The sequence below is a fragment of the Varroa jacobsoni genome, unplaced genomic scaffold (genome assembly GCF_002532875.2).
Source record: "Varroa jacobsoni isolate VJ856 unplaced genomic scaffold, vjacob_1.0 contig03122, whole genome shotgun sequence".
NCBI lineage: Eukaryota > Metazoa > Arthropoda > Arachnida > Mesostigmata > Varroidae > Varroa > Varroa jacobsoni.
Genome location: NW_019214954.1, coordinates 9,781 through 34,977, shown reverse-complemented (window position 1 = coordinate 34,977; position 25,197 = coordinate 9,781). Strand labels below are relative to the sequence as shown.

Here is a 25,197-nt window from a genome sequence, read left to right as displayed (position 1 = left end):
ATGGCTGCCCAAGTGGTGTCGTAGGCCTGCCGCTGCGCGGAAGAGGCAACCTGAACTCGGTAGCTCCTCCGCTGCCTCCAAAAATGAATAGTGGAACGGTTTCGGTTATGGCGATGGCGAATCAGGTCACCGGAGCCAGTACCTCTTGCGGTTTATCAGGAACCACGGCTAATCCGTCTAGTAAAGGGACAGGACTTTCTGGAGGTGGCGGAGGCGGGAATGTTATGGCTGCCTCATTGTTAGGAGCGGTCCCTCCTGCGCCGCTCGACCCGTTTCTACCGGTTGCTCTTAGTGCGGCCGGTACTCCATTGTCGACGCAGTTAAACGCTACACTTCCGACGTTGACGGCGTACGGCCAAGCATGGAACTGCAACACAGGTGAACTTATATGAGATCCTTTCGACAGAACTATACAATGGCATGGTCACCATATGCCATGGCAGTCATTCGCCCACTTGAACCGGAGATAGTAACATGTTCATGGGCACCCCCATTAATAAGGATATTAGGTACAGTAACGTTAGCAGTAGGTAAACGTTAAATGATTGGATAAGCTAGTCGGTTGCCTAATCGAAACATGCTGTTAGGTCCTCTGTTTTAGATATGAGTGTAACTAGGGGCAGTCGCTTGAGAACACTTAATAACGGATTTATTTGTGCAAAGACTTTGAAAACATAGCTTGTTTTAAAATTTCGAAAGTGGTTTAGTCACGCACGAGATATACTGTATGCGAACTTCATCTAATTGCTAAAAAAATTGCTAAATCATCAAACGTTTTAGACGGTTTAGATAAACGCCTTGTTCTCTACGTGGACAAGGTAGCATATACTATGTTAGACAATGATAGAAATATCTTTTTTGTCAAGTGAGTACAAAATTTCACAGGAGAATTGACATGATTTATGAATGATTGGAGAATCCTTAACGAATTGGATTAACTTCAATACATAGCCCAAACACATTCATGTCCCAATTTGTCTCCTCGACCAGCTAGTGCGCCCCTATGTGTTCAAGAAGGATACGTATTTAGAAACGGTGCTTTGAGGAAGTTTAAGTGCTTCTTCGGATCTATCTTATACATTTTAATAACTGTAACTCGGTAACTTTTTCCCCTACACAAAATTGATTTTTCTGCCAAGCAGAAAGGCCAACACTATAATACTTTTGACTCTCTTCAACATTGTAATGTAGTAACTACTTTGAAAAGTGTTTTTTCAAATTGGAGATCTTTGCAATAAAGTACTGCCGTCGTCATCTTCGACGTCAGTCGAAAACGTTTTTTCTCTTCGTCAGAACCTGGAGCAACGATAGATTTTATTGCTGCACTTTCAGTACTCCAGTAGTGAACGAACCGCTGGCGTATTGATAGTCTATGCTCCAATGCTCGAATAGTCCGGCTCACTGGGTAGTAGGAACTCCCAACTTTCATCGACTGTTGGGATGGGATCACCTGCTATGGTCGTTCATTTTTCGCTCGCCATAGAGAAAGCGAACCGCTCCTCCTAGCGATACTTGGGTGGAGCTTGATCCGGCAAGACCTCGAACACAATCAACCAATATAGGCTCGTGCCTCTATAACAACAGCCGTTGCCACAATAGCAACAAAACCGATATAAGTGCGTCTGGCGACGAACGTCGTCCTCACTGTCCTTGGAAGCTAAAATGAAGCCCTGCTGTGTGTGGACCTGCGATTTGCGTAGCATTTGACGAAGCAGCCAAACCACTCGACTTGTAAAAGCCACCAAAGACAGAATATGGTAGAAGCAGTTTCTCTGCCGTTACTCCGTCAATGTCAACTATGGGAGGTTGGACAGGATCAGTGGTACCTTGCGAGATGCCTCATTTCGTGGCAGCTTGCCGAGGATCAATGGCAACGGCCTGAGAAAGAGGTTTATAGGGGGCATAGCTTAGCAAAGGCATTGCATTATGTTGGCGTCGGTGTCGGTAATCCAAGCATAAGTGGATGAAAGCAACGTTAGTCACAGGATAGACGATGACAAAGCGTTGGCCATCGTATAGGCTTATGACTCATCAAGGTTGTCCCCTTTATTTCTTTTCTCATTCTACCACTGTGTGACGGTGTCGGCGCATCTTCTTATACGACATCTTGGCTTCGGTAATCGGGTAGTTGCCTGAAAAGGAATTTTCATTTAGTGGACAACAAGATTGCTAGTAAGTTAGATGCAGTCGAATAACACAAATGGAGCTGCCTAAGCTCTTCGCTGTTTTCTAGCAGTATTCATTTGAGCTTCATATGGGCTTGAAATGACTGCAGTCTGAATAAGTTCCATATGCTTTCCTTTTAATCTTGTATAGCTTATCTATAAGACTATAGCAGCTTCTTAAACAGTTGTTGAAACTGTTTCGCGCCTATTTTGTACCTTCTCTATTTTCCTCCATCTGACAAAGGGTATTATATACAATGAACGTGCTTTTGTTCTAAGCAAAAGCTTGTACATATTAGTTGCAAGTTGTAGCGGTGTCTAGGATGTAGTAGACCCCGCTTGGTAGATTCTTCCCATTGAGTACCCGTCAGTAGTTTTGTACTTCTAGCTTTATCTCTGTTGGACCAATATCCAACTGGTAATTAAATAGATTTGTAGATAAATTGTTTTTGCTTGGACGAAACCATGAAAGGTAACGTTGGACGTCAGCGTGGTGTGGGCAATAATTAGAAGTTACACAACGTTTCGAATACAGAATTAACAGCCACGATTGTTCAACTACTTAACGACATGTCAACCAAATAATTCAGCAGTTGATTGCTTTCAATTGAATTGAAAAACTAATCATTAGGGTTAAGTTGGCAACATTTTGGTCTGCTCCGACCCACAGATTTTTATGCTACCTTATGTGCAACTGGTTTAATTAGCAAGCGTAAAATGGGCTTTGCCTTCAACTTTTTTAAAAAGTTGAAGGTCCAATGCAGTCGGCTGATTAGTTTTCATGAAATGATTATCCACCATATGGTTCCTTCTTTTATTTCCGAAGACAAGATTATTCATAGAAGGAGAAAATAATCGGGTGAATCGTTTTCCCGCATATCGTCTATTGCCCATCCTGTTCTCGCCGTTGGCTTTGGATAAAATTGCCGCTTGTCTCAACCCTAGACGTCGAGACAAGCGCTAGGATGCGCACGATAGAGGTACATTCAGCTTGAATGAATGCTGCAAAACACCACATCACCATGCTATAGAATAATTGCAAATGAGTTTTTTCTGTCGAACTCTATGTCCCGATCATCCTGCGTCCCTGGACCCCTTGACTCCTCCCATCCAATTCCTCCCGCGCGTCCTTTTACCGAATAGAATTAACGAATTCTGCGGGCTTGCTAACAGACAATACAACTTCTGGGACAAGCGGGACTTGTTCAAACAAAGTCTAAAGAGGCATAGTGTATCGGCAACCGCTTGTCGTATTCCGCCCTTATAAATTTGATCTTGTCGAAACAGGAAATAGTTGACTCTAGTGGCAAGACATCATGAATGACTGCTGGAACTCTTGAAGACGGAGAGGACTGAAAATGAAAGAGATAGCTGGCGGTTTGTCTTTTCCCTCCTCCATCATCCTGGTCTTCATCCCTTCTCCTAAATGCGACAAAAAGGTTGAGAATCAATATAAGTCAGATTCGGCGGAATTCCAACAGGACTACAAAATCCAGCCGAAAGCGAAGACTCAGTCGAATTAAACTCCTAAATTCGGTGGCGGGAGACAAACCTATTCTGCTCTGTCTATTGGCCTTCGTTTGGCCTAGCGGTCATGGTGGCTGGCAAAGGATATTGTTAGATAACCGATAAAATAGATTTGCGCAAAACGAGCCACAGCGGTAGAACATTGTCTGATGCTTCTAGGTTTAGCGTTTATGGATGTGGATGGTAAATGTTGAGAAAAGGGGTACGATATTTAGAATCAATTTAGCATCGCTGCCGTTGCACGAAAACCTACCGAGCTGAATGTGGAGCACTAACATAGAAAGATCCGCGGATAACTACGAAATGGGGACGGACTGGTCAGGTAAAAGTGCGCAGATAGAAGCACACGACAAATGAAAGTTTGGATCCGGTGATCTCGAAATTCAGCGTGGCAAACACTCTCTCTTGCCTATTTGTCTGCGTACTGCTGCCATCGGCCAACAGCCTTGGTGCAACGCTCTAGGGGTGAAGCCACGAAGAGGTTGAGCTGGGGTCAAATTCAGAGGCAAAGAGAAGAAAAAAAGATGACAATCAGTTGAAGCTTATTGAATATCCTTAGAAGGTAGGGTAGATGAAAATAGAATAGAGCCTCACATTCTAGCGCTACAGAAATCAAACGATGTAGAGCTTTATTGAGGAATATGATGGTGCCATCCATGTCCGTTGAACATTTACCTCACGAATGGTTTGACCAAAGCACGTATTTAAATGCATGTAAGAACTGAAGGTCACGATAGTTAGGTAGGTAAAAATTCAGGCTGCCCAAACTAAACTTTTCCGTAACTCCAAATTTTGTCACAAAATTGTAACAAAATAAAGTGGACTATTTGACGAAAACGATCCTATTTACAAACCTATTTCCTCGAGAAAATACTAACATTTATTTGCAAAAACCATAATTGCTGACCCATAGCATGTGCATTGCGCAGCGGCCTTTTCCCGAATCTACGAATCCCGAATACAGGCGTTCATTTATCGACCGCTGACTCCCGCCTGCGATAAATTGAATGTCCGATCGTTGCGAATGATCCTTTTGGTAAGAATAGACGACAGGCGCGAATTTACTAGCATCAATATAGTAGTGCATATTGGACAATCTAAAGCACTCGGGTTATGTGGGACACACTAGTATTGTATGATAAACGTTTAATGTAGCTCAGCTGTACGAATTTTACGTCATTTTATTTTAATCGTTTGGTATCAGATCTTCTTGCGAGGCTTGAACTGGCCCCTGATGCAGTAACGCTCGTCAGAGTAAATCATAAACAAAAATCGTCAACGCGAAAGTAAATCAGTCTATTATTAGATTCCCATCCCAATTGCTGAATGCCCATTTTCAGATGTGCTGGTGCCTATCATTCAGCAGTGAGGTGCCTTATAGATTGGACTCGATTGACTAATAAATATCAAGTGGTGAAATTTTTTATAATGAATATTACAAATCACGGCTAGCTTGCACGCGATTACCCTCTGTCATTTAGACATTTCAACCCAACTATGGAACTAAGCTTCGACAGCAGCGTTCGACATTCGGAAGTCGTGTGCTTCCCTAATGATTGACAGGTCAAGATAATTTTACGATATCGAGGCCTGACGTTTTATGTCGTACTGGCTAAGCCAGACTCCCGTAGAAATAAACGTGGGCTTGGCGAATCAGCGAGTTCTGTGTCCCGTCGGTAGCTCGGAGAATGTGGAAAGGTGTAAGGAGTTTATCCATCTAAGCATCCGCAGTAGAGAGCCGGCCGAATGGGGGTGCACGTTTTCTTTACGTTTGACAAAGCGTATGTAAGGGCCGCAGCTTCTTGCGCACCGTTTCCTTGGACCGTCAATTGACAGCTTGTTAAAGTAGTCGGACTATGCTTATACAGAATTATATAATGGTAAATTGTATTTATATCAGATAGTTTCTCTTTATTGTGATAGCATAGGGCTGAACGCAACTAGCGTAGTACGACAGGTCTAGTTTATGCGATTCCAATTTGTGGACGATCACGCAGCCAGGCTTCCACCCAGGGTCAAATATATTTCTCTTTATATTGAAATTTGCTAGAAGAAATAGCGCATACTGTCTATTTTTGCATGCTTTACTTCTTACTATACCAGATTTAAATTTCTACCAGGTCAGGTTAACCTGTATGAAGAAGAAGCTCGTAGAGTTTGCACCTCATCCCACACCCAGAAAACTTCTGACTTCGAAACGGATTTAGAGATAGACATATGTCTAATCGTTGTTATGGAAGTAAAAACGCCGGTTGCTTTAAGCTATGTTAAGCTGTACACGCTCTCCCCGACTTCATCAAGGAAAATATAGTGAACACTTTCCCTGCTAACAGACGCGTCTGTCGGCTTGTCCAGGGCCGCCCACCTAATTCCCCACCACGAATTCTTTACCACCCACTATTCCAACTGTGCTAGTTGTCTACGACCTAAATAGTACCTGAGAATGGCTGCCGCTACAAATAAAAACAGAATAAAAAAGCAACGTTGTTCAAGCCAAAGAAGGCAGCGCCCGGGATTGGCCTAACTGGCTCACAGGAGGTACGCTGTTAGGAGTCCGTTCCTATAGGCTAGCGCATCTCAGACTAAAGCTGCTTTCTAAAAATATATAAGTCTTATACTGTTGTCTAGCTATCCCATTGCCGGTCTTGCTATTACGTATGTTGAAAAACTAGCTCGATTCGATAAATGCGACCATCACTAGTCTGTTGCTCTATCTATCCCAAATCAACGAATTATGAACGTCCATCTATATACGTTCGTGGATGACACGCAGCCCCTTTGGCAGTGTCGTTCTTGGCAGTTTTCTAAAACAATTTCATCTTGGTTAACCCATTTGGTTACGTTGCACCGCGAAGACTTCGCGTGACTTTTTGCCCATTTTCTAGTCTATTCCAGTGGGGGATTTCTGTGTCGAATAAGTCTTTCATCTTTTTCTCTTGTTTCAAATATCCCATAGCATTTGTCCGAGAAGTTGAGCTTTTAAACGCGTAAACTATGTCTGGCGAACTCGTACCGCAGTGTTAGCACAGGGCTATTGCAAATACTACCTCTGTAACAGCTACCGCGTCTGGCAGCTAAGAGACGATCGCCATCATCAGAGGTAATGCTCAGCAACAGCTCGGTTCAACTAACTTTTCTGTTGCCCGTATGTAGGATCTCGCTCGCAGCGATTCGACCACACACATCGTCGCGAAACTGCCGATTGGCCAGCCGCTCACACCTGTCCTCTTGGAGACACGGAAAGCACGTCCCGTTTACGAGAAGTGAGAACGACTCTTCCGACGTGTTCCATAGCTGTAAAATAACCAGAAGATTCACACTTTGTGTTGACGACGCTATTTACGTGGTTATGGCCGTTGTAACACCGGACTTGTTGTAACGGCAGACTATATGGCTTTGTGTTGTTCTTACGGGGGGGGGGGGGGGTATCCACCACTCGCGATTCGCTGATGGTAACGTATATTTTGGCCGGCATCACTACCATGTCGCCGGTCATACAATCTTTTATTAAGTCTCGATGTTTTGCGTTTTGTCCTTTACCGCGACTTCGCGTGCTCACTGGCAACAGCCGCGTTCAGCGTCAATGGCGGGGCATACCAGTCGCGGCGATCATATTGGCGAACAAGCCAGCCAGGCGTGGATAACTACAACTACGAGCCGCGCTAGCTAGAATGGAGCAACGGCAATCGGTCTGACGTGGCTGTCTGCCACGCCGAGAAAAACGACGAAGCACCGAAGCAAGCGGAGTAACAAAACGTCGATGGACCAACATAGAAAAGCGTGCCGCGCCGAAAAACTCATTGTTACGATTTTCGGCACGGTTGCCGTAGTGTATGCAGGCATACGGAAGACGCTTTTTCTGTTGCTTTGGCCGTCGTTGCTATCAGATGCTTAGCGTTATCCTAGAATACTGGAAAGGTCCACGTATACTTGTTATTGCAATTAATTGTCGCCGCAGTAGACGTCCATTGCTGACCGCTAAAACGGAGGCAGTTATAAAGTCAATCACCAGACGCCATTACCGATCTCCCTGACCGGTCCCCCAGTTGATTGCAGTAGTAATGTCAACAGGAGCCATTATAGTCCTAGTAGAGTTCACAGGCCTTAACTAGCTGTTGTGCTAACACTGAGAAGCATAGTCAAGCCGGTGTTACCATTGCTCCTTTACTGCTAACGCAGGGGGTTCTATCTAGAACAGTGCAAATACTGAACGAGAAGGCTACAAAAGGTTGCGATTGCCGGTCCGTTTTGCCTTGTTAGATGCTATCACCACGGCGTATCCGAAGTTCGCTGTTGATATTTCTCTACAGACGTCTCGTAGAGAATTAGCCCCTGTTCCGGGGTGTAGATTTCAAAGTCGTATGTTCCTTCTTTCGTCATTGATTTGCCAAAACTCTGTTCAGCCACATCGAGACGAAGAAAGAGTGAACGATGGCCACGCGCGTACGCCCAGGATGATACGCAGGCCGTGAACACGGCCGTGGCACGAAGCAGGCTATTATTACACCCAGGAGGAAGTCTGTGGCTCTATGCCAATATCGTCGAAACCCCTCATGCTGCCTGTGCTGGTATGATGGTGCGGCGGCTGACGGCGTCCTACACTAGCTGGCTCGATGTAAATATTCAACATTATCATTTGCCATAGCCAGTTAACTGCTGTCCACTCTCATTCCATCTTTAGCGAAACGCGCTGGTGAGACGGTAATACGCCTTCTTCCAGTCGGCTGTCCATTACCTTACTTCAGTGATCGATCCGACCGCTCTTTCAGGAAGGGTCGTCCGCGTTCCAGAAACGCAGACTACATCGCACGTTGCTTTGCGTCGGATCGTAGCAGTGGTGTCGTTTTTTCTGTTGTTGTCATAGCTAACGTGGTGGTAGCGTTTGTGATAACGGTCATAGTGTGTAGCGCAATGAACACTCCATGTATGAGAAGTGTTATTTGTATAAAGGATAACGAGAACGTAACCTAACTGCGAAAAGGCTTACGACGAAATGCAGGTGTACGACACACATTGATGCCAGAGCTCAGTCAGACGACGTACTTGACGTGCAATTGACGAATACGTGACGACGATGGATAACGACACAGGCAGAACTGTAAAATGTCATATAATGAAATTACATTAACGGGAATAAGCTTAATTTAGAAAATGTTAAAGATGCAGCAATGGATCCCAGTCAATGTCCTGTTGTGTTGCATTATATTTCCCATCGAGTTTGGTGCAACAGGAACGTTCGAATCGTCCATGAGAAATAAATTCAATCGGGACATCGATAAGTTCGGGAAGGGATACGGACAAGTATCGATAGTTGTTATTATACAAGCTGCAGAGTGTAACTAAAAAAAAAAAATGGACATAGATCGCGCTGGTGATTTAATTAGCTGGGATAGTCCGGTCGCGCATTTACTGAACTGTACGGATCCGTGGAGCACTCTACTCGCTGGTATGTTTTACCGCACATTCGTAAGCGTATTATTTTCGTTCATTGTTTTGCTACCTAATTTCAACGAATACCGCGATATAATCTCATTGAACATTGAGTCTTACGAGTTGTTTTCAATATAATACTTTTTATAAGTTAGCTTGCCTCGCATAACTGCTCGAATAACTACGGCTATCATGTAGCTATTTGCAGTCTGAGTTTGCTATCCGGGCAGCTCTCGCTGGCCTTATGTATTCTAACAATTTACATAGCAAACCGGTATTGTATCGTTGTGGTCAGCCATAGGACAATTTTTTTATGTTCCGTAAGCAGGCTGCCTACCTGGAATTTCAGGAATCACGCATGCCAAACCAGTGGCTGGTGCCTTCCGGCCTAGGCCGAGAAGCCTTTCAAGTGTGAACAGCGGCTCTCTTACCGTACCGCTGTTCGACAATCCCTCTCATTTGAAGTGTTATATTTAGATATAATCTATTACAGAACAGCAGTGATTCAGTATTACGTTAAATAATAGTAGGGTAAGTTGCGCAGAAAACGGCAACGCTAAGGTCATTCGGGATTGCTTTTGAGCTATGTCGGTACCATATACATAGTCATATAGTTGCTTGGATAGTTGAGCTCAACGCAACGTTTAAGCTGATCCCACTGCCACGACATATAAATTGTGCAGCAGCGATTGATTAGGCTTCTGTGTTGGTGCATTTTATTTCTATACATAACTCATTGGTATTTTGGCCTATGTAACACACTCTGGTTGTTTTCAACCATTACGATGAACAAGGAATACCATTTCAACTGGATAACGACAGCTTCAATTTGGCTAGCAGCAAAATCAATCCTGTTACTTACTAAATGCATACAGAATTATATATTCTGTCGTGTTTGAAAGGGGTTTAGCCAAACCTCACGGTCAAGTCCATGATCTATAGCTAGAAAGCTGTGAGGTTTCTTCCATCCCCGAAAAATGCACGGTCATAAGCTATCTAGCTACAACGCTTATTATAAGCGTATGTTCATGGATTGACCGGAACAATCGATGGATTAACGGCTGAGAATGCAATTTGTATAATAATTTTACATGCCTTGCAATTAGTTACGAATGCCATGATGCCTCTTTTCTAATAACTGTGTTGCTACTATTAACTTTTGTGTTTTTTTTTTTTTGTTTTTCGTATGAGAAACTCCCACAGTACCAAAATTAATTAATTTAGTTATTAAAATGAATGATATTTTTTTCTTAAGTCGTCGCAGTATACTGTACTTGGTCAACAACATTTCCAGAGATGACCGCATCTGCTTAGGTAGGTGGGCTTAATTTAGTAAGTAATAGAAGGGCATGCCGAACGTAACTTTATCTAGTATTATCAAAGAGCGAAAATTCGAAATCAAAACCAGTTCGAAGACGAGGGCAAACTTTGTTTTGTCTAGTCAGATACACATGTCATTCAAAATAGCATCGTCAACGATGTGTCCGCCAAGCGACGATATCTAAAAGAACTTTTATCTTATTTATTTTAGAAGAAAGAATGTAATATATTCTATATATATATATATACGTAGGCCACAGTCAGGCCAGAGTCACGATCCATTGTGAGATCTCTTTTCACCGGCGTACAATGGCCTAGAGGCTCGACGCATATGCCAATATGCGCGGGTGTACGATGTTGAATGGATTTTCTGCGTAAAAGTGCGAACGGCCTCCGCATACGTTACGTATAAATTTCAGAGAAGACCATTATGATCCCTCCATTTTGCAAGATTCAGTTGTGGGCGGCGTTTTAAAAACAGATCTAAAAAAGAAACACATTTCTGGAGCGTGCTAGCTGTTGCATGCCGACACGAGGACCATGAATGCTTTGCCCTTTGGGGCGCTTCCAAATAACTTGCATTAAGCATATTGCGTTTACGAGTAGGTTTTCCAGTTTGCGTTTTCTACCAAGTGGTAAAGACATGATTAATGTATAATGCGATGGGATAGACTAGATTTGTGCTTGACCTAGATAACCTGCGTAAAAATATTTTAGCTAACGAACTCTCTGTTATTGATTTCATTAAAGTAAAGGCTAACCTAGGTTCTTCTAAACTGCTATTCACTATCTGGCGATTGCGTGGGCGTAATCTACAGCTTATACGGAATAAACCAAATACTGGAGTTATCTTAAAGTGACAATATGGTGTTCATATAATAGTTTTAGCTTCTTATTGCTTCAGCGGCCGAAACTGGCTTTTTTTGGACGTTCCTCTTGATGGCGTTACCGCTCATTGTTAGGGCATAAAACTGTGTTCACGTAACTTACTCTAGCTTATGATACCGGAAGCGTATAAATGTGCAAGTTACATTTGAATCTGCGGAAACAGATGTTGAAATATTAAGCTAAGTGAAATACTCGAAACATCTTATGGTTCAGGACCCCTGTAAATTGATAGACCGAGTTCCTTTTTACCTTAAGTATCATTAGTAATATATGTGGATATATACCGGGATCGCCTTGCAAGGCTCTAACAAGCTAATCGATGTGGCCTACTCTGCAAGTGCCGAGTAGCATATGACGAAGGGGTTAAATGCCTTTATTGAAAGTTGGTTGTCACCTAGAAGTTCCTCTACAAATAACCAATGTATAAGCTATCCAGTTTCATTTAAGAAATAGAAAATACATCGCCTTCTATCGGCCACCTGACAGGTGGCCGGCGAGAACCCGGTAAGGCAAGTTCCTAGAAAGAGCTAAACTTGATACGTTTTTGAAATGCAGTCTCAATGAGTCATCGTGAAGCCTGTGTCGGCGAACGTAAAAAAAATCTAATTGCCAGTTGCAAACAAAAATCGACCGGACGGGCCGATTTTTGCCAGCTAAATATAAAGGCAGTGCAATAGAAGACGCTAGCGGAGAAGAAAAACAGCCCAGAACGACAGCCCATAGGGAATCACCAGATCTGTGATGTTTCATTTTCTAGGAATCGGTGAGAGTCGACAAGCAGTAATCCATTGTGCTCAAAAACTACGAATGCATTCTATTTCAACATGTCCTATGTCATCGGCTTCTAAGCACACTTCGGTGGCCTTCCCGTTCCGACGCCTGTGCGCCAATTAACGGAGCGTGATGATTCATTGGCGGCTGAAGAATCGGGTGTCTGCTTATTCCGCAAAGGTGAACGATGAGTAATATTAGGCTTTGCCAACTTACCCCGGGCTAGACTGTACAAGTGTCTATGCCGTTCACCCCGGTGGCAACCGAAGTATAGTAAACGCACGCTTCGATCTGCTCGTTGAAACGCTTTCGCGAATGACTATGCATTCCATTGTTTCTATTGTAGAATGTAATAACTTAGTGCAGCGTAATTGCTTCGCTAAAAGGCGCTCCATTAAACGATGAACCTTCGTCTTGGCGAGCCAGGGCCAACGTTTTCCGCAACAGCCTATACTTAGCCTGGGCTCTGTTTGCTTCTTTATAGAATCTCTGTTTCGGACCGGGTCGAAAGTTTCGCTAATACAGAGAGTCTCCGCATATAACCTTTACACTAATAGTTACGGCATGAGGTGCCATATAATGAAGCGCCTGATGGTCAGCAACGGACGAGTGTCACAGGCAACGGTATACGTTTTGAGAAGCCATGAAAATCTTCGATAATTCGTCTAGCAGGGTAAACAGGAAAGTCGTAGCGGGCAATTTGGCAATGCGGATTATAAAATGACATACAGAAAAATAGAATATAAATAAAAAGCATGCAAACGCAGATTGGTACGACACTATAGCTAAATACAAACGCCGATTTGTAGCAGCAAGAACAACAACTGGAGTGCCTTCGATTGCATCACGATACGTCAACAACGTACAGGCACGGGTAACCATTGTCACAAGCACAGCAGCGGCCTCGGTCAAGACCGTTAAGGCAACAAAGTGGAGAACATACCGGCTACTCTACAACAGGAAATTGTACGTCGCCGTAAAGACTGCCGTGCAGGGGAAAAGGACCGCGTAGATAAGTCGATTGACCATCGTGTCTCTCATTAAAATAACTTTTATCCAGTCTTTTTCGTGCTGGCGAGAATAATTGTTTGCGTATTTTTGAACGTTACGTTTGGTACAAGTGTTGTTGACGTCGCATTGTGTGATAATCGGCACTCACTCAAGCCAATGGACGACGAATAGAAGAAATTTCTATTACTAGCTCTGCCATTATTCCGTTGGGGAGATCGGTCTATTAACGATAACATATGTCGGTACAAGGGGTCGTTGTACACTGGAACATTTTACAAAGAAAAGACAGTGAGGGATGGCATAGAAAATATGGAGTGTCTGAGGGTGAAATAATTACTTGAGAATGATGGCATTATACAAGAGTATAGAGTTAGTGTATCCGTGATTGAAGTGCCACCGCGTTTTCCTTGCCGGGGCAGGCTAATCACTAAGTGTATGTGTCTAGCAGTTCCGACTATACGCTTTGCTTCTGATTCTTATTTTACTAAATGGATATTTGCTAATCATTCTGGCGTGTTTTTCTATACCAAAATATACAGAAATCCATCTCTAATATTGGATATATGTTACAGAAGTGTACTGCTCAGTCAATTTGATGGCCGAAACAGGCGTTGAGATAGTAGGACCTACATCAACGTGGTAATGACGCCGGACCGCTAAATTGAAGGATGGATAACTACCAAGCAACGACCGAGGGATGCTCTGTGTCTATTAGAACCTTATGGGACCTGAAAACACATAGGCAGGGTTATTCAGCGACGGACTAAATGGAACTACTAATGGCCAGCCATCATATCAATAGTGTCATAGGAACACATTTAATGGCATCGGACTTCTTTTATTAAATGTTAAACGTAGTGAAGGAGGTTTCCTTAAACCGGTCGAGAGATCGTTGAAAGACATTTTACAGATGATCTGCATATAATAACTATGTAGCTGAGCAGGATTCGAATGAATATTTCAATCAGGTCCTTCATGTCGTTTTATTTTAGGGCTTGGTCCTATGAGCATAACTGCATATAGCTAACTCATAACATATGTATGACAATGTAAGTTTCATATCGGAGGACAAAAATGTCAAACCCCTCCTCTTCAAATGACGAATACAAGTCCGGCTACATTCAATAGCTAATTTATTATAGCGTATTCTATTTGAATACGTCTAACTAACTGCAGAAGATCATAAAAACACAAAAAGTGGTCGTTTTATCTACATTCTTCATTCGACTACTTTTGACATCGCTAGGAAAAAGTAGGATTCATTGCCGATTACGGTTGTAAAACATAACTTATAGTTATCCTTTATTCAGACTCGAAATGTTCGGACGTTCACCAGCTGCAAATCTTCGTTATCACGGTGCATTAGATCCCTACAAATTAACAAGAGTTGACTAATCTTCTGCTCAAGTTCGTGTATTCAATCGCGTGTATTGAACGTAAAATGTATCTCGTGCAGTCTGACTGTACCAAGCCGCGTCAATTTTTAAACCATCTAACAAATTCAAAATGTCTACTCTTTTGATCTGCATATGTGTGCTTTTAATACCGCAACTGTTTTACATCCACAGGTGTAAATGGCACAATTTATGTGGGAAAAAATTATTTTCACCTTTATATATATATATATATATATATATTTTATCTCAGTGCGAAAACGAGAGGTTGCTCATTCTGAATATTAAACCTTTGCAATTTCCGTACAAGCTCATACTAACGATTAGATTGCCTCAGGCACTCCTGTTGGAGTTCACGCCCCCGCCCCGATGAAGAACGGCCACTTCGCAGCTCCACCACCTGCGCAGCTTCACACACTGACCAATTTCGGCTCACAGCTCTCTTCAGGCCTGACATCAGCCGGCCACCATGACGCCCCTAGCACTCTGCAAACACATCGTCTTGCTACTGCAGCTTCACCTTATCAATCGGCTCATCTTCACCAGCAGGATCATGTAGGTATCCAGCACCGGAAGGCAACGTCGGATCTGATAGACCTTGACCTCGATTCCCTTCGCGGGGACGGCGACGTTTTGGATCTATTCGACCCGCTAAAGGTCAATTCTCCGAGTCCATCGAGTCGCCACAGTCCGCCCGTGGCCGGCAGCGGTCAACCATTCGGCCCCCCCTCAACGGACCGGCAAGATCCCATATCGGATCAGCAGCAGCAGCAGCAGCAGCAGGCCGGTCAACAAACGATTGTGCCTGCAAATGAACATAACAGGTGAGACAACAAAACGACGCAGGGCAAAGCAGAAATACAGCGAAAGATTCGTAGTTAGCGAATGTCTGAAAATATTGAAACGCGTGATAACCCTTTACGGTATAAACGAACAACCGGGAGCTTACGCTGATGGCTTGGGTACTATCTTTTTAAATCCCGCCACGCACTACTTGTAGCATGATTGCGAATACCTCTAGTAGACAGTGCTGATGCTTAGTTATCTTTTTAGCAACACCATCGTTTCTACCCATAGCGGCAGACAGCCACTGGCGTTAGAGTGTAAGCGAATAGGATTTGCTAGCTCGTTTTTGTCAGGAGGGTGATTTGATTTTACTTTGGCAATTTACTTAGAACCAATATATCACGATGTGTCGGCCTTTGTTATTAACGAACAGCACCGGACAGCTAGCTAAAGAAAATACTATAATCCCTCGATTTGTGGTGATCACCTAGGTTTGCCACCGTTTGGTCAGGGTGCTCGGCTTTTCTTTCAGGATGGATAAACAGTTACGGCACCGTCTTTGCGCGCATGTTACAGTGATATGTAACCCGCCTGTCGTTTTTCGCTAGTCCACTAACGGACACACTGCCAACCGTCAGACGGTTACTAGATAAACTGTACTATTCGGTGACGTTTCAAGCCAGCCTCGACAGCTTAGCTTGACTTATGAGCTGTAATTAAATTGAAAATGGAGTAATTATACATTGCTTGACACCTCATTAAGTAATTTCGATGTGGAATCGAATTAACAGCTTATCTTCTTATAAAGAAGATAGCTGTGCGTGGGAAGACTTCGTCGCCAGTTCTTATTAAGATTCGGTTTGTTCGAAGTACACTGAAGTCGAGCCGCGATGTCTGAAGAAGAACTGTTCAAGTGCGAATATAACTATGCGTAGCTACCGCTCAGACTAGTAAAATGATCTGACTATACCGTGAAAGTAGAGCTGAAAGGGTCACTTCAAATTTCGATTTAGTGCCGGTATACGCGAGCTCAGCCTCGATGTATGGATAAAACAAGGGTATAATTGTATATGGCAAGCAGTTGTGATTGACCTAGTGAGAATGTTTTACAGACAGCTACCCAAAGCTAGCCGACCTGTACCGGCTGAACGTGAGAGTTTACGGAAACGAGAAAGCGTTACTGTCGTACAACAACAGCAGCAGCATCCATCACAGACGTCGGGAGATGCGTCAACGCCAGCGGTTACAACAGCCTTGCACAATGAAAATGACATTAGCTGCGTCAGGGAGAACGAGATCACGCAAAGGGCAAGTCCGTCAAGTGAAGCATCGTCGCCCGGCTCGGTATCAGAGGTTCTGGCCAAACGGAGCGAGGAACGCCTTCGCTTCCTCGAGGGTTTTCGGGTCGAACAGCGACAGAGGTCAGCCAATCCTGACGATGAGGTATTTTGGAGTAAATGCAAACAACTTCGATCGGAGTTTACCCATGACGACCACCTTACTAATCCTGGTACGTAATCCTCTTAGATTATGTTCTATTCTAAATGTATCGAAATCTACCACAATATTGGCTTTGTTTGAGTCTGCGGCGCCACTTCATAGACCACCTAATGAATCACCGCAGCCCAAATAGGCGAAATCTAATGTCTAGGAAAAGTATTGCTTGTAATTACTGATTCAAATTACTATTTGGGGAGTATGGAGTACGGTAAAACTGCAGACTGTTGAAAAATTGACTCGTTCTTAGGTCATAATCATCATTCGAATGCGAGACTCTTTCTTTCATTAAGAAATTTTGCTTTATTTTTTATGAATACATGCTATTCAGAGGCTGCATTGAAGGTTTCACGTGTTTTCTAAAGAGTGACATTTTACATATGACCGCACATGCTAATGGTGAATGCGCAGGTACTTCAAACCTCATATGACCTGAGCCAAACTCTGTCCTTTACTTTTCACAAAATGTGTACACGCCTTTTAATGTGACCGTCGTTATCAAACGCATGAAGTAAACATATCATCGAAGGCAGTCACTGTCGGATACGATAAGTTACCATATCGTGTGTCCTCCTTCTTGAAAGGCGCTGTTGTCTATTCCGTTAGTATGTCTCATTACCAACAAAAAGGATACCAGCCAAAAAGGCCATTTCGGAAAACGCAGCTTCGTTTTCACGTATCTGCCAAGTGCCATGATACTGTTCCCAGGCGGGCCAGGAGAGCACACGCCAAAAGGGGTCTGATAAATTATGTACGCCTCTATACCATTTCGTTCGTTTTATCTTATGAGGCAAACAGGGAGTTTACCGCGGCCCACTTCTTATTTCATGAGAAACTAAATGGGAAGCAAAAAGTCATGTTTTACGTAAATAGTGTATTGTTATTCAATCAATTACTTCCAGAATATATTTAAAGCATTCTAATGAATGAAAAACAGAATTGGATCAGCACGCTTTCTCTATTTTCGTGCCTGGAAATTTGTTGGCTAATTAGTTAAAACACAAATTCGGCCAGTTTGTCTCCTGCAGGCCATCCAAATAGAAGAGTAATGCTTTAGTCATTCACTGAGTCATTCTGTTTCCAGGCCTGATCGTCTCGCCAACTTTAGACACTCGGTGGCAAGAGCCAATGAGCGTCCGTATGGAAATCTCAACCCCGGCATGCGAAAGACCATTTTGCTTTACCTGTGACGTGAGTACAACGATTCAGCATGTCATCTCACAGGTTGTTTACTCAGCCGGGCTCGATGATATCAACATGGATAATTACGCGCTTCGGGTACGTGGACGAGCTGAGTACCTCACATCTGATTCGATGGTTCGCGAATACGAGTACGCTCACTGGTGTGTGAAGTTTGACCGACCGCTGTATCTGACGCTTGTTAAAATTGAGGAGCTCCGCAGGCCATGGCAGCGAGTGCTCCGGGACGACGCGCACTTCCTGGATGTAAAGAGCTGCGATCTTCTCCCTGCTGACTCCCACAATGTAAGATGAATTTTACATATGTTGACCAAGCCTTTTCATTGGCAAGATCGCTTTGGTGTTCAATGACACTGTACATCGAACAGAAAGAAGTGCACAAAAATTAGTAAACAAAGTGACGTAAATTGTGTGGTCGTAAAAACCCTTGTTTAAGAACTGCTATAACAATATTTTCATTAATCATCGTTCAGTTACGTTGCGTATCCGTGTGTATCAGCGTTCGTCCAACAATAGACAAATTATTGTTATATGAACGGTTGTTATAAAACCTAAGGCATTGTCTCGATTTTTTGTCTGTGTGCATAATATCATCATTCCACTCACGGGAGATCCAGACAAGTTGATTTCTGGCTGGTATACAAAATCTCTATAGCTAACGCAATGTTAAACTAACATAGCGATGCTACATTATGTGATATGCTGAACTATAGGTGGAACTTCTTGAGATCCGGGTTTACCTGGATACATTTCGGCAGGAAGCTTCACGTATCTTAAGACAAAGCAGCGGAGTCGTTCGTGCAAGCGGTGTTGTACAGGTCGTTAAAGCGGTATGCGCCAGGCTATCGCGAGTTGAGACAAACGATCTGGTACAAGCTTTGGAAGGCCTCGAGCGATTGTGTGAGGCCGATGCTCCAGACTTAATTGAGATGGAACGTCGACGCGAAGTCGTATCATATCAGCTACTTCAAATCCAGCGCAATCTACACCAGTTGCTTGATTTATATTCGGAAACGTTTCCAGTGGATTTCGTCGTGTGCAATGATCAGATGACCCCGCCAACGAGCCCAGGCAAGAGAAGCCGAAAAGAAGTTACACTTTATAGCGATTCGGTGCTATTTCAAGCAGGTAGCCTATACCAGCCACGACCAGAGTGGCTCGTCAATCATGACCGTTTCATCTTGTGTTGCAACCTGGTCTATGGATGGCGTATTATCCACCAGGTTAGTATAGTTCTGCAATAGCTTGTAGTTATTACTAATATCTGAGTGACGTTTGTGATGCAAGTGCGTGATGATGATATTATAATGAGCTGTGCAATTTTATTCGCTGCCAAAACAGGTAGAATCGCAGAATGGCCGCGTGGGTCAAGGCCTCTTCAAAAAAATCGATTTCGAGGACTGGCTTGAGCTGGCAGTTCCGATGCGACTTTTGCCGAGGGAATCGGCACTTTATGTCAAACTATTTGGACTTAATAAAGAAGATCCCAGCCAGCGCGTAGCATTGGGCTGGTTTGCGTTGAATCTGTTCTCATCGAAAAGAGAACTAGTACAAGGAATCAAATTGTGCCCCTTATGGGGAGCTGACGTTGACGAAATGAGTGGACCGCCCTGCTGCAGTGACTCACCATCGGCGCCCCTGATGCTTATGCAATTTACAGAGTTTGATAATATTGTTTTCTTTCCTAAAGTAAGTAAATTGTTGTTTGCGTTTATCTTTGAAAATAATTATGAAACTAACATGATATCCAACTTATTTCTCTTCGAAGTTAACTTATTTGTGTGCAACTAAATATATCCCCAGTCCGAACCGTAATGATACTACAATCATATCATTATCATAACATATATGTTAATATATAGTAATGCTGGCTTTTTTTGTTGTTTTGCTATTATTAAACTTGAATTGTGTGTACAGGTGTGTCACGAGAAAGTACCGAAGGTAGAAGTTGACTTAGACCCAGAAGAGGAACAACGACTACGCGAAATGCTCGATTGCGACCCACTCTGCAGTTTGCTCACGTCAGAAGTAGACAAGAAATTCTTTTGGGACCGTCGCTTGTTCGTCCGAAAGTTGCCCCAACTTCTACCAAAAGTGCTGCTGTCTCGCGACACATGGTGTTGGATATATCTCAAAGACATTTACGCAACTTTACGTGAATGGAAACCGGCGTCATATATATCGGCGCTGACTCTGCTGTTACCACAGTTTCCCGACAGCGAGGTTCGACGAGTTGCCGTTAGCTGGATAAAGTACGTGGGCTCGGATGAGCTGTGTGACCATTTGCCGCAACTTGTCCAGGCCTTACGCTTCGAGGCGTGGGAGGACTCTCCGGTTACATGGTTCTTGCTGGAAAGGGCCTTGACATCAACACGAGTCGCTCACCAAATGTACTGGCTACTGCGTCAAAATGAAGCTAACGTGCTTAGCCGACGGCGAGTTCGTCTGATGATGAGTGCTTTGCGAATTATCTCTGGCGGAGCGTTTTCAGGTCTTATAACAGCCCAAGACAAGCTTTTACGGGGTTTACGCACGTCGGCCGATGCGCTCAAGCGTACCCGAGAGAATGACCGTATCAGCTGTCTCATGAACAGTATGCGCGTCATAAATGATGAACTTGAACAAAATGGACCTCTATGTCTTCCACTGAACCCTTGCCTCGAAGTAGCGGGAATTGACGTCAAGAACTGTTCGTATTTTACCTCGAACACGCTACCATTAAAGGTGACGTTTAAAAACATTGAACCATTGGCCGAATCGCACGAGGTAATTTTCAAAGTGGGTGATGACCTCCGTCAGGACATGTTGGTTCTACAGATGATCCGCATCATGGATAAGCTGTGGCTCAAACAGGGACTAGACCTTCGAATCATCACGTTCGAGTGCGTGGCCACCGGTAAGGACGAAGGAATGGTGGAAGTTGTGCGTGAAGCGGAAACCCTTCGCAAGATCCAGACCGAACACGGTCTTACCGGTTCGTTCAAAGACAAGCCAATCGCCGAATGGCTGAAGAAACACAACGGTAGCGAGGCCGAATATGAACGTGCAGTAGAGAATTTCAGCCTCAGCTGTGCCGGTTATTGTGTTGCAACATACGTATTGGGTATATGTGATCGGCACAATGACAACATCATGCTAAGGCCATCGGGACATATGTTCCATATTGACTTCGGCAAGTTTCTTGGGGATTCGCAGATGTTTGGCAGTATCAAACGGGACCGAGTTCCTTTTGTCTTAACAAGCGACATGGTGTATGTGATCAATGGTGGAGACAAGCCTTCGAAGAAGTTCCAGATCTTCGTTGAGAAATGTTGCGAGGCATTCAACATACTTCGAGCAAGTAGCAATGTCCTTATTACACTATTTGGTCTTATGGTATCTTCAGGCATTCCCGGCCTCAATGAAGACGCCGTCCAATTCGTACAGAAAGCTCTTATGCTAGGGAAAAGTCATGCTGAAGCATCTGTCGCCTTCACGCAGCTAGTGCGCGAAGCGTCGAGTTCGATGTCGACACAAATGAACTTCTTTATTCATAACATCGCCCAAATGCGTTTCACTGGCGACCATAACGATACGTTGACGCTAAACTTCGCCCCGAAGATTCACACGAAAAAGACGGATGGACGTCTGCTTTACTACCAGATTATCGGTTGCCAAAAGAAACACATTCCGGAAAAGCATTACGTCTACGTAATTCGCCTTCGTCGTGACAAAGAATCGGTGGACACAAAAGTCCATCGGACGTACGATGAGTTTCTTGAGTTTCACTATAAACTCAGCAAGCTATTTCCTAATGCTCCATTTCCGCCCCTAACAAAAAGCTCGTTGATCGGCCGTACAAATACGGCCGACGTAGCCGAGAAACGTAAGACTGAGCTAGTCAATTTCCTTCGAGAACTACAGAACATGGCGGAAGAGGTTGCTCACTGTGATTTGGTGTACACATTCTTCCACCCATTGTATCGGGACCACGATGGCTTGAAGGAGGAGCACCGGCTTACCAACGAGCTGCAAATGGCCGGGCCGAGTGGACATTACGAGCCCGGTAGCGCGGGTCGAATTAAGCTGGATTTGACTTTCGCCAATCAGCGCTTGTCCATTATGGTAATGCATGCCGAAAATCTGCGCTGCGAGCGCAAAACTGCCCCAGATGCATACGTAAAGACGTATCTGAAACCCGACCCGGATAAACAGACTAAACGCAAAACTCGTATAGTTAGCCGCTGTAAACATCCCACGTTTATGGAGCTCGTTTCGTATCGATATCCCTATGAAACCCTCCGGACCTTAGTACTGGAGGTGTCGGTCTGGGACCACGATCGAGTGCAGGGTAATGAAATGCTTGGCAGTGCGTACATTGTTCTTGACAAACTCGACCTTAGGAAGCCACATATCGCCTGGTTCAACCTATTAGCCGTTGGGCGAGGGTTCGCCAGCTGATTCACTGGGCCTAATGAATAGAAACCATCGACGAAGGTCGCACGAATTAATTAAGCCCATATAATTAATTTAAATGCTAGGCAGATACACAAGGGCTACTGATCCAAATAAAATTAGAAATTACTAAATCAAATTAAGGACACACTTGACGAGCGTATGGTCAACACAGAATTTCATTTGATTAGTGTGAGTTATCGCACATATTATATGTTGGTCTTTTGTTTCTTTAATTGAGAGTATATGTGCCCGATGTATGAGGTGTTCATAAACCAAAATAATTGACAATACCCTTTTATTTTTTTGCCACGATTCTATAAACCACAAAGTCTTAAGTACGCACAGGACTAGAATGTCTACTATACTGGCTAAGTTGGCCGACGATTTTTCAACTCACGATTTTTTAGCTCGATTTTTCCCAATGAACTTTTCTGGCTTGTGGTTTATAGAAATGTAAGAGAAATCTGAAGCTTCTTAAGATGTTTGTCTTAATCTTTACTTAGCTCGAAACGATCCATCTGGTAGAGCAATGTTTTGAATATCGCACACAGCTTGAATCTCTACTATTTTGAGCCTTCGCAAGCAACAAAAGCTTCATTCTTACATGTGGCTTTAGAATTATCACCTAGCGCTAATTTTTACCGCTACGACAGTTTTTACAGGTTAACAGCGCCAAAGTGTCTATCGGCAAAGCTGTTTCCATAGATTATTAGACAACAGGAAAACTATCAATATTGTGGGATCGCGTTCTAGGAAGTTAGGTTTAATAAATGAACGAAACAAAGATTTTTTTTTATGCAGACAGATATGCTGGGGCAAATGTGGAATATAAGCAATACGAACATGATTATTATCAGCGGAGAAGCTAAGTATGAGGAATACAGTGGAAAAAGTATCATGTAGATAAATATTTACTACATGGGATAAACATACCAACATATACATTTATATCTATATATGATAATTGTAGAAAATGGTAGTCAATTGCTTTAACGATACGGGTGAAAGATTTATTTAGAAAGAATGAGAAACTTTGTCTAAATATATAAATCGAATATGTGGTCTGTGTGAACCGAACATAAATACTTAGGGGACAAATCTATGACTGCTATTATTACTACAATAATAATAATAATTATTATTATTGGATGTTCAAGTGTAATAACGCATCTTTGTTCGAAACAGAACAGATGTGCACCCGTATGAAAGCGATGGGGATGTGCAAAAAAAAAGTAAGACAGATGCTGATATAGATATATAACAGCAAAAAGAAATAAACGGAATTTATAACCAGATGTATATGAACTTGCTAGACTTGAATCAATTAGGGGACAAATTAAAAAAAAGTTACTTCGAAAAATTCGAGGAACCGCGTCTACCGTACCATTCTTTGCAAAATACAGCGAGGAACAGAAACCGATGGTATAGAAAAACTACAGAACAAATATACCTGGCGTTCTATTTCATACTGTAGCGGCTCGAAATAAAAGTCATGAATCCCGAAACTGATGATATCCCGACGATATCATAAGTCTTTCGATTGACCGGCAACTCGGTCAGACGCCTATTGGCGACCTGGTTCCTTCACAATATACAATTTGGATACACACACTCGCAGACGGAATATTGCAGAAAATGATGAATCGAAATGAATAGGACAAATATGATTTTGAAAATACTACAATATTTATGGTAATTATTAGACATGTATCAGTATCAGCCAGTGGAAACAGCTAAACCCTTACATTATAATAATGTTTCGTAATATACTAGGCTTGCACAGCGACCTCGTTGCTTATGCGTTTATGTAAAAATGAACAAAGAGAAACGTACTAAAAATATATTACGCTTTATTTTCTGTTTTAAAATAATGATCGTATAATTATTTTATATAACCTAGCCACGAGTAGGCCCATGACACATAATTCGTTTTAGACTTCGAATAAACACTGTTTATAGACGACAATATAGATATCTATATACGCGTAACCTTTGATGTATGCAAAGATCATAATCAATTATTAGCGATAGGTGATTAGATAATGAGCCCTGGAAACACGGGAGACAAGATAGGAATAAGCTACAATTGTGCTTCTTAAAGCAATTTGGTCACATTGCTCTGTATCAGTAACACAATTAATATGGAAAACGGACTATTTGTAAAAGATGAAATGAAATAGAAACAACATATGAATGCGGAGAACATGCCTACTAGCGACAGAGATGGCAAAAACTGATACCTTATGCTATACATATAGATAACATTCGCATACAAGTAAATTATGGGAGCTGGTAAATTAGTCCATAGAATAGCTACTACTATTGAGGATCGCAGCGTGCCAACAAACAATACCAACTAAGCAATCAAGTAAAAAGATTACCAGCAAAAGGAGTGTCAATCGATATGGAACTGCAAAATATTTAAAAAAAAATCAAATTTTTCGCACTTAGACATAACTATTTTTGCTCAAAGACTATATATATATATATATATATATATATATATATATATACGGACAAAGATACGACACAAAAAAAGGCAGGTCTTAGGATTGTGTATATAACTTATATAGGAGGAGAATGTCGAAGATGATGATATGGATGAAGAGTTGGAATGGGAAGGTCGACTGTAGAGTACAGGATTCAGGAGACTAAGTAACAAACAGTAAGAAAGCGAGAGAGCTAAACTTGAAAAATAAACATACAAGTATTGAGAAATTACAAATTGTGGTTACTTACTTGATATATTAAAAATGCTATTGTCGGAGTTT

The 25,197-nt window shown here is 42.8% G+C and overlaps 1 protein-coding gene across 1 annotated transcript; it reads left to right on the top strand.

Annotated features, from left to right (window-relative positions):
* LOC111272736 (phosphatidylinositol-4-phosphate 3-kinase catalytic subunit Pi3K68D) lies at positions 1-25,151 on the top strand (the record flags this gene model as incomplete). Its single annotated transcript, XM_022854336.2, has 7 exons — positions 1-378; positions 14,844-15,330; positions 16,405-16,802; positions 17,874-18,274; positions 18,703-19,212; positions 19,331-19,678; positions 19,907-25,151. Coding segments are annotated over 7 exons (5,045 nt in total), but the record flags the coding sequence as incomplete, so codon positions are not given.
* Positions 25,152-25,197: the final 46 nt, after the last annotated feature.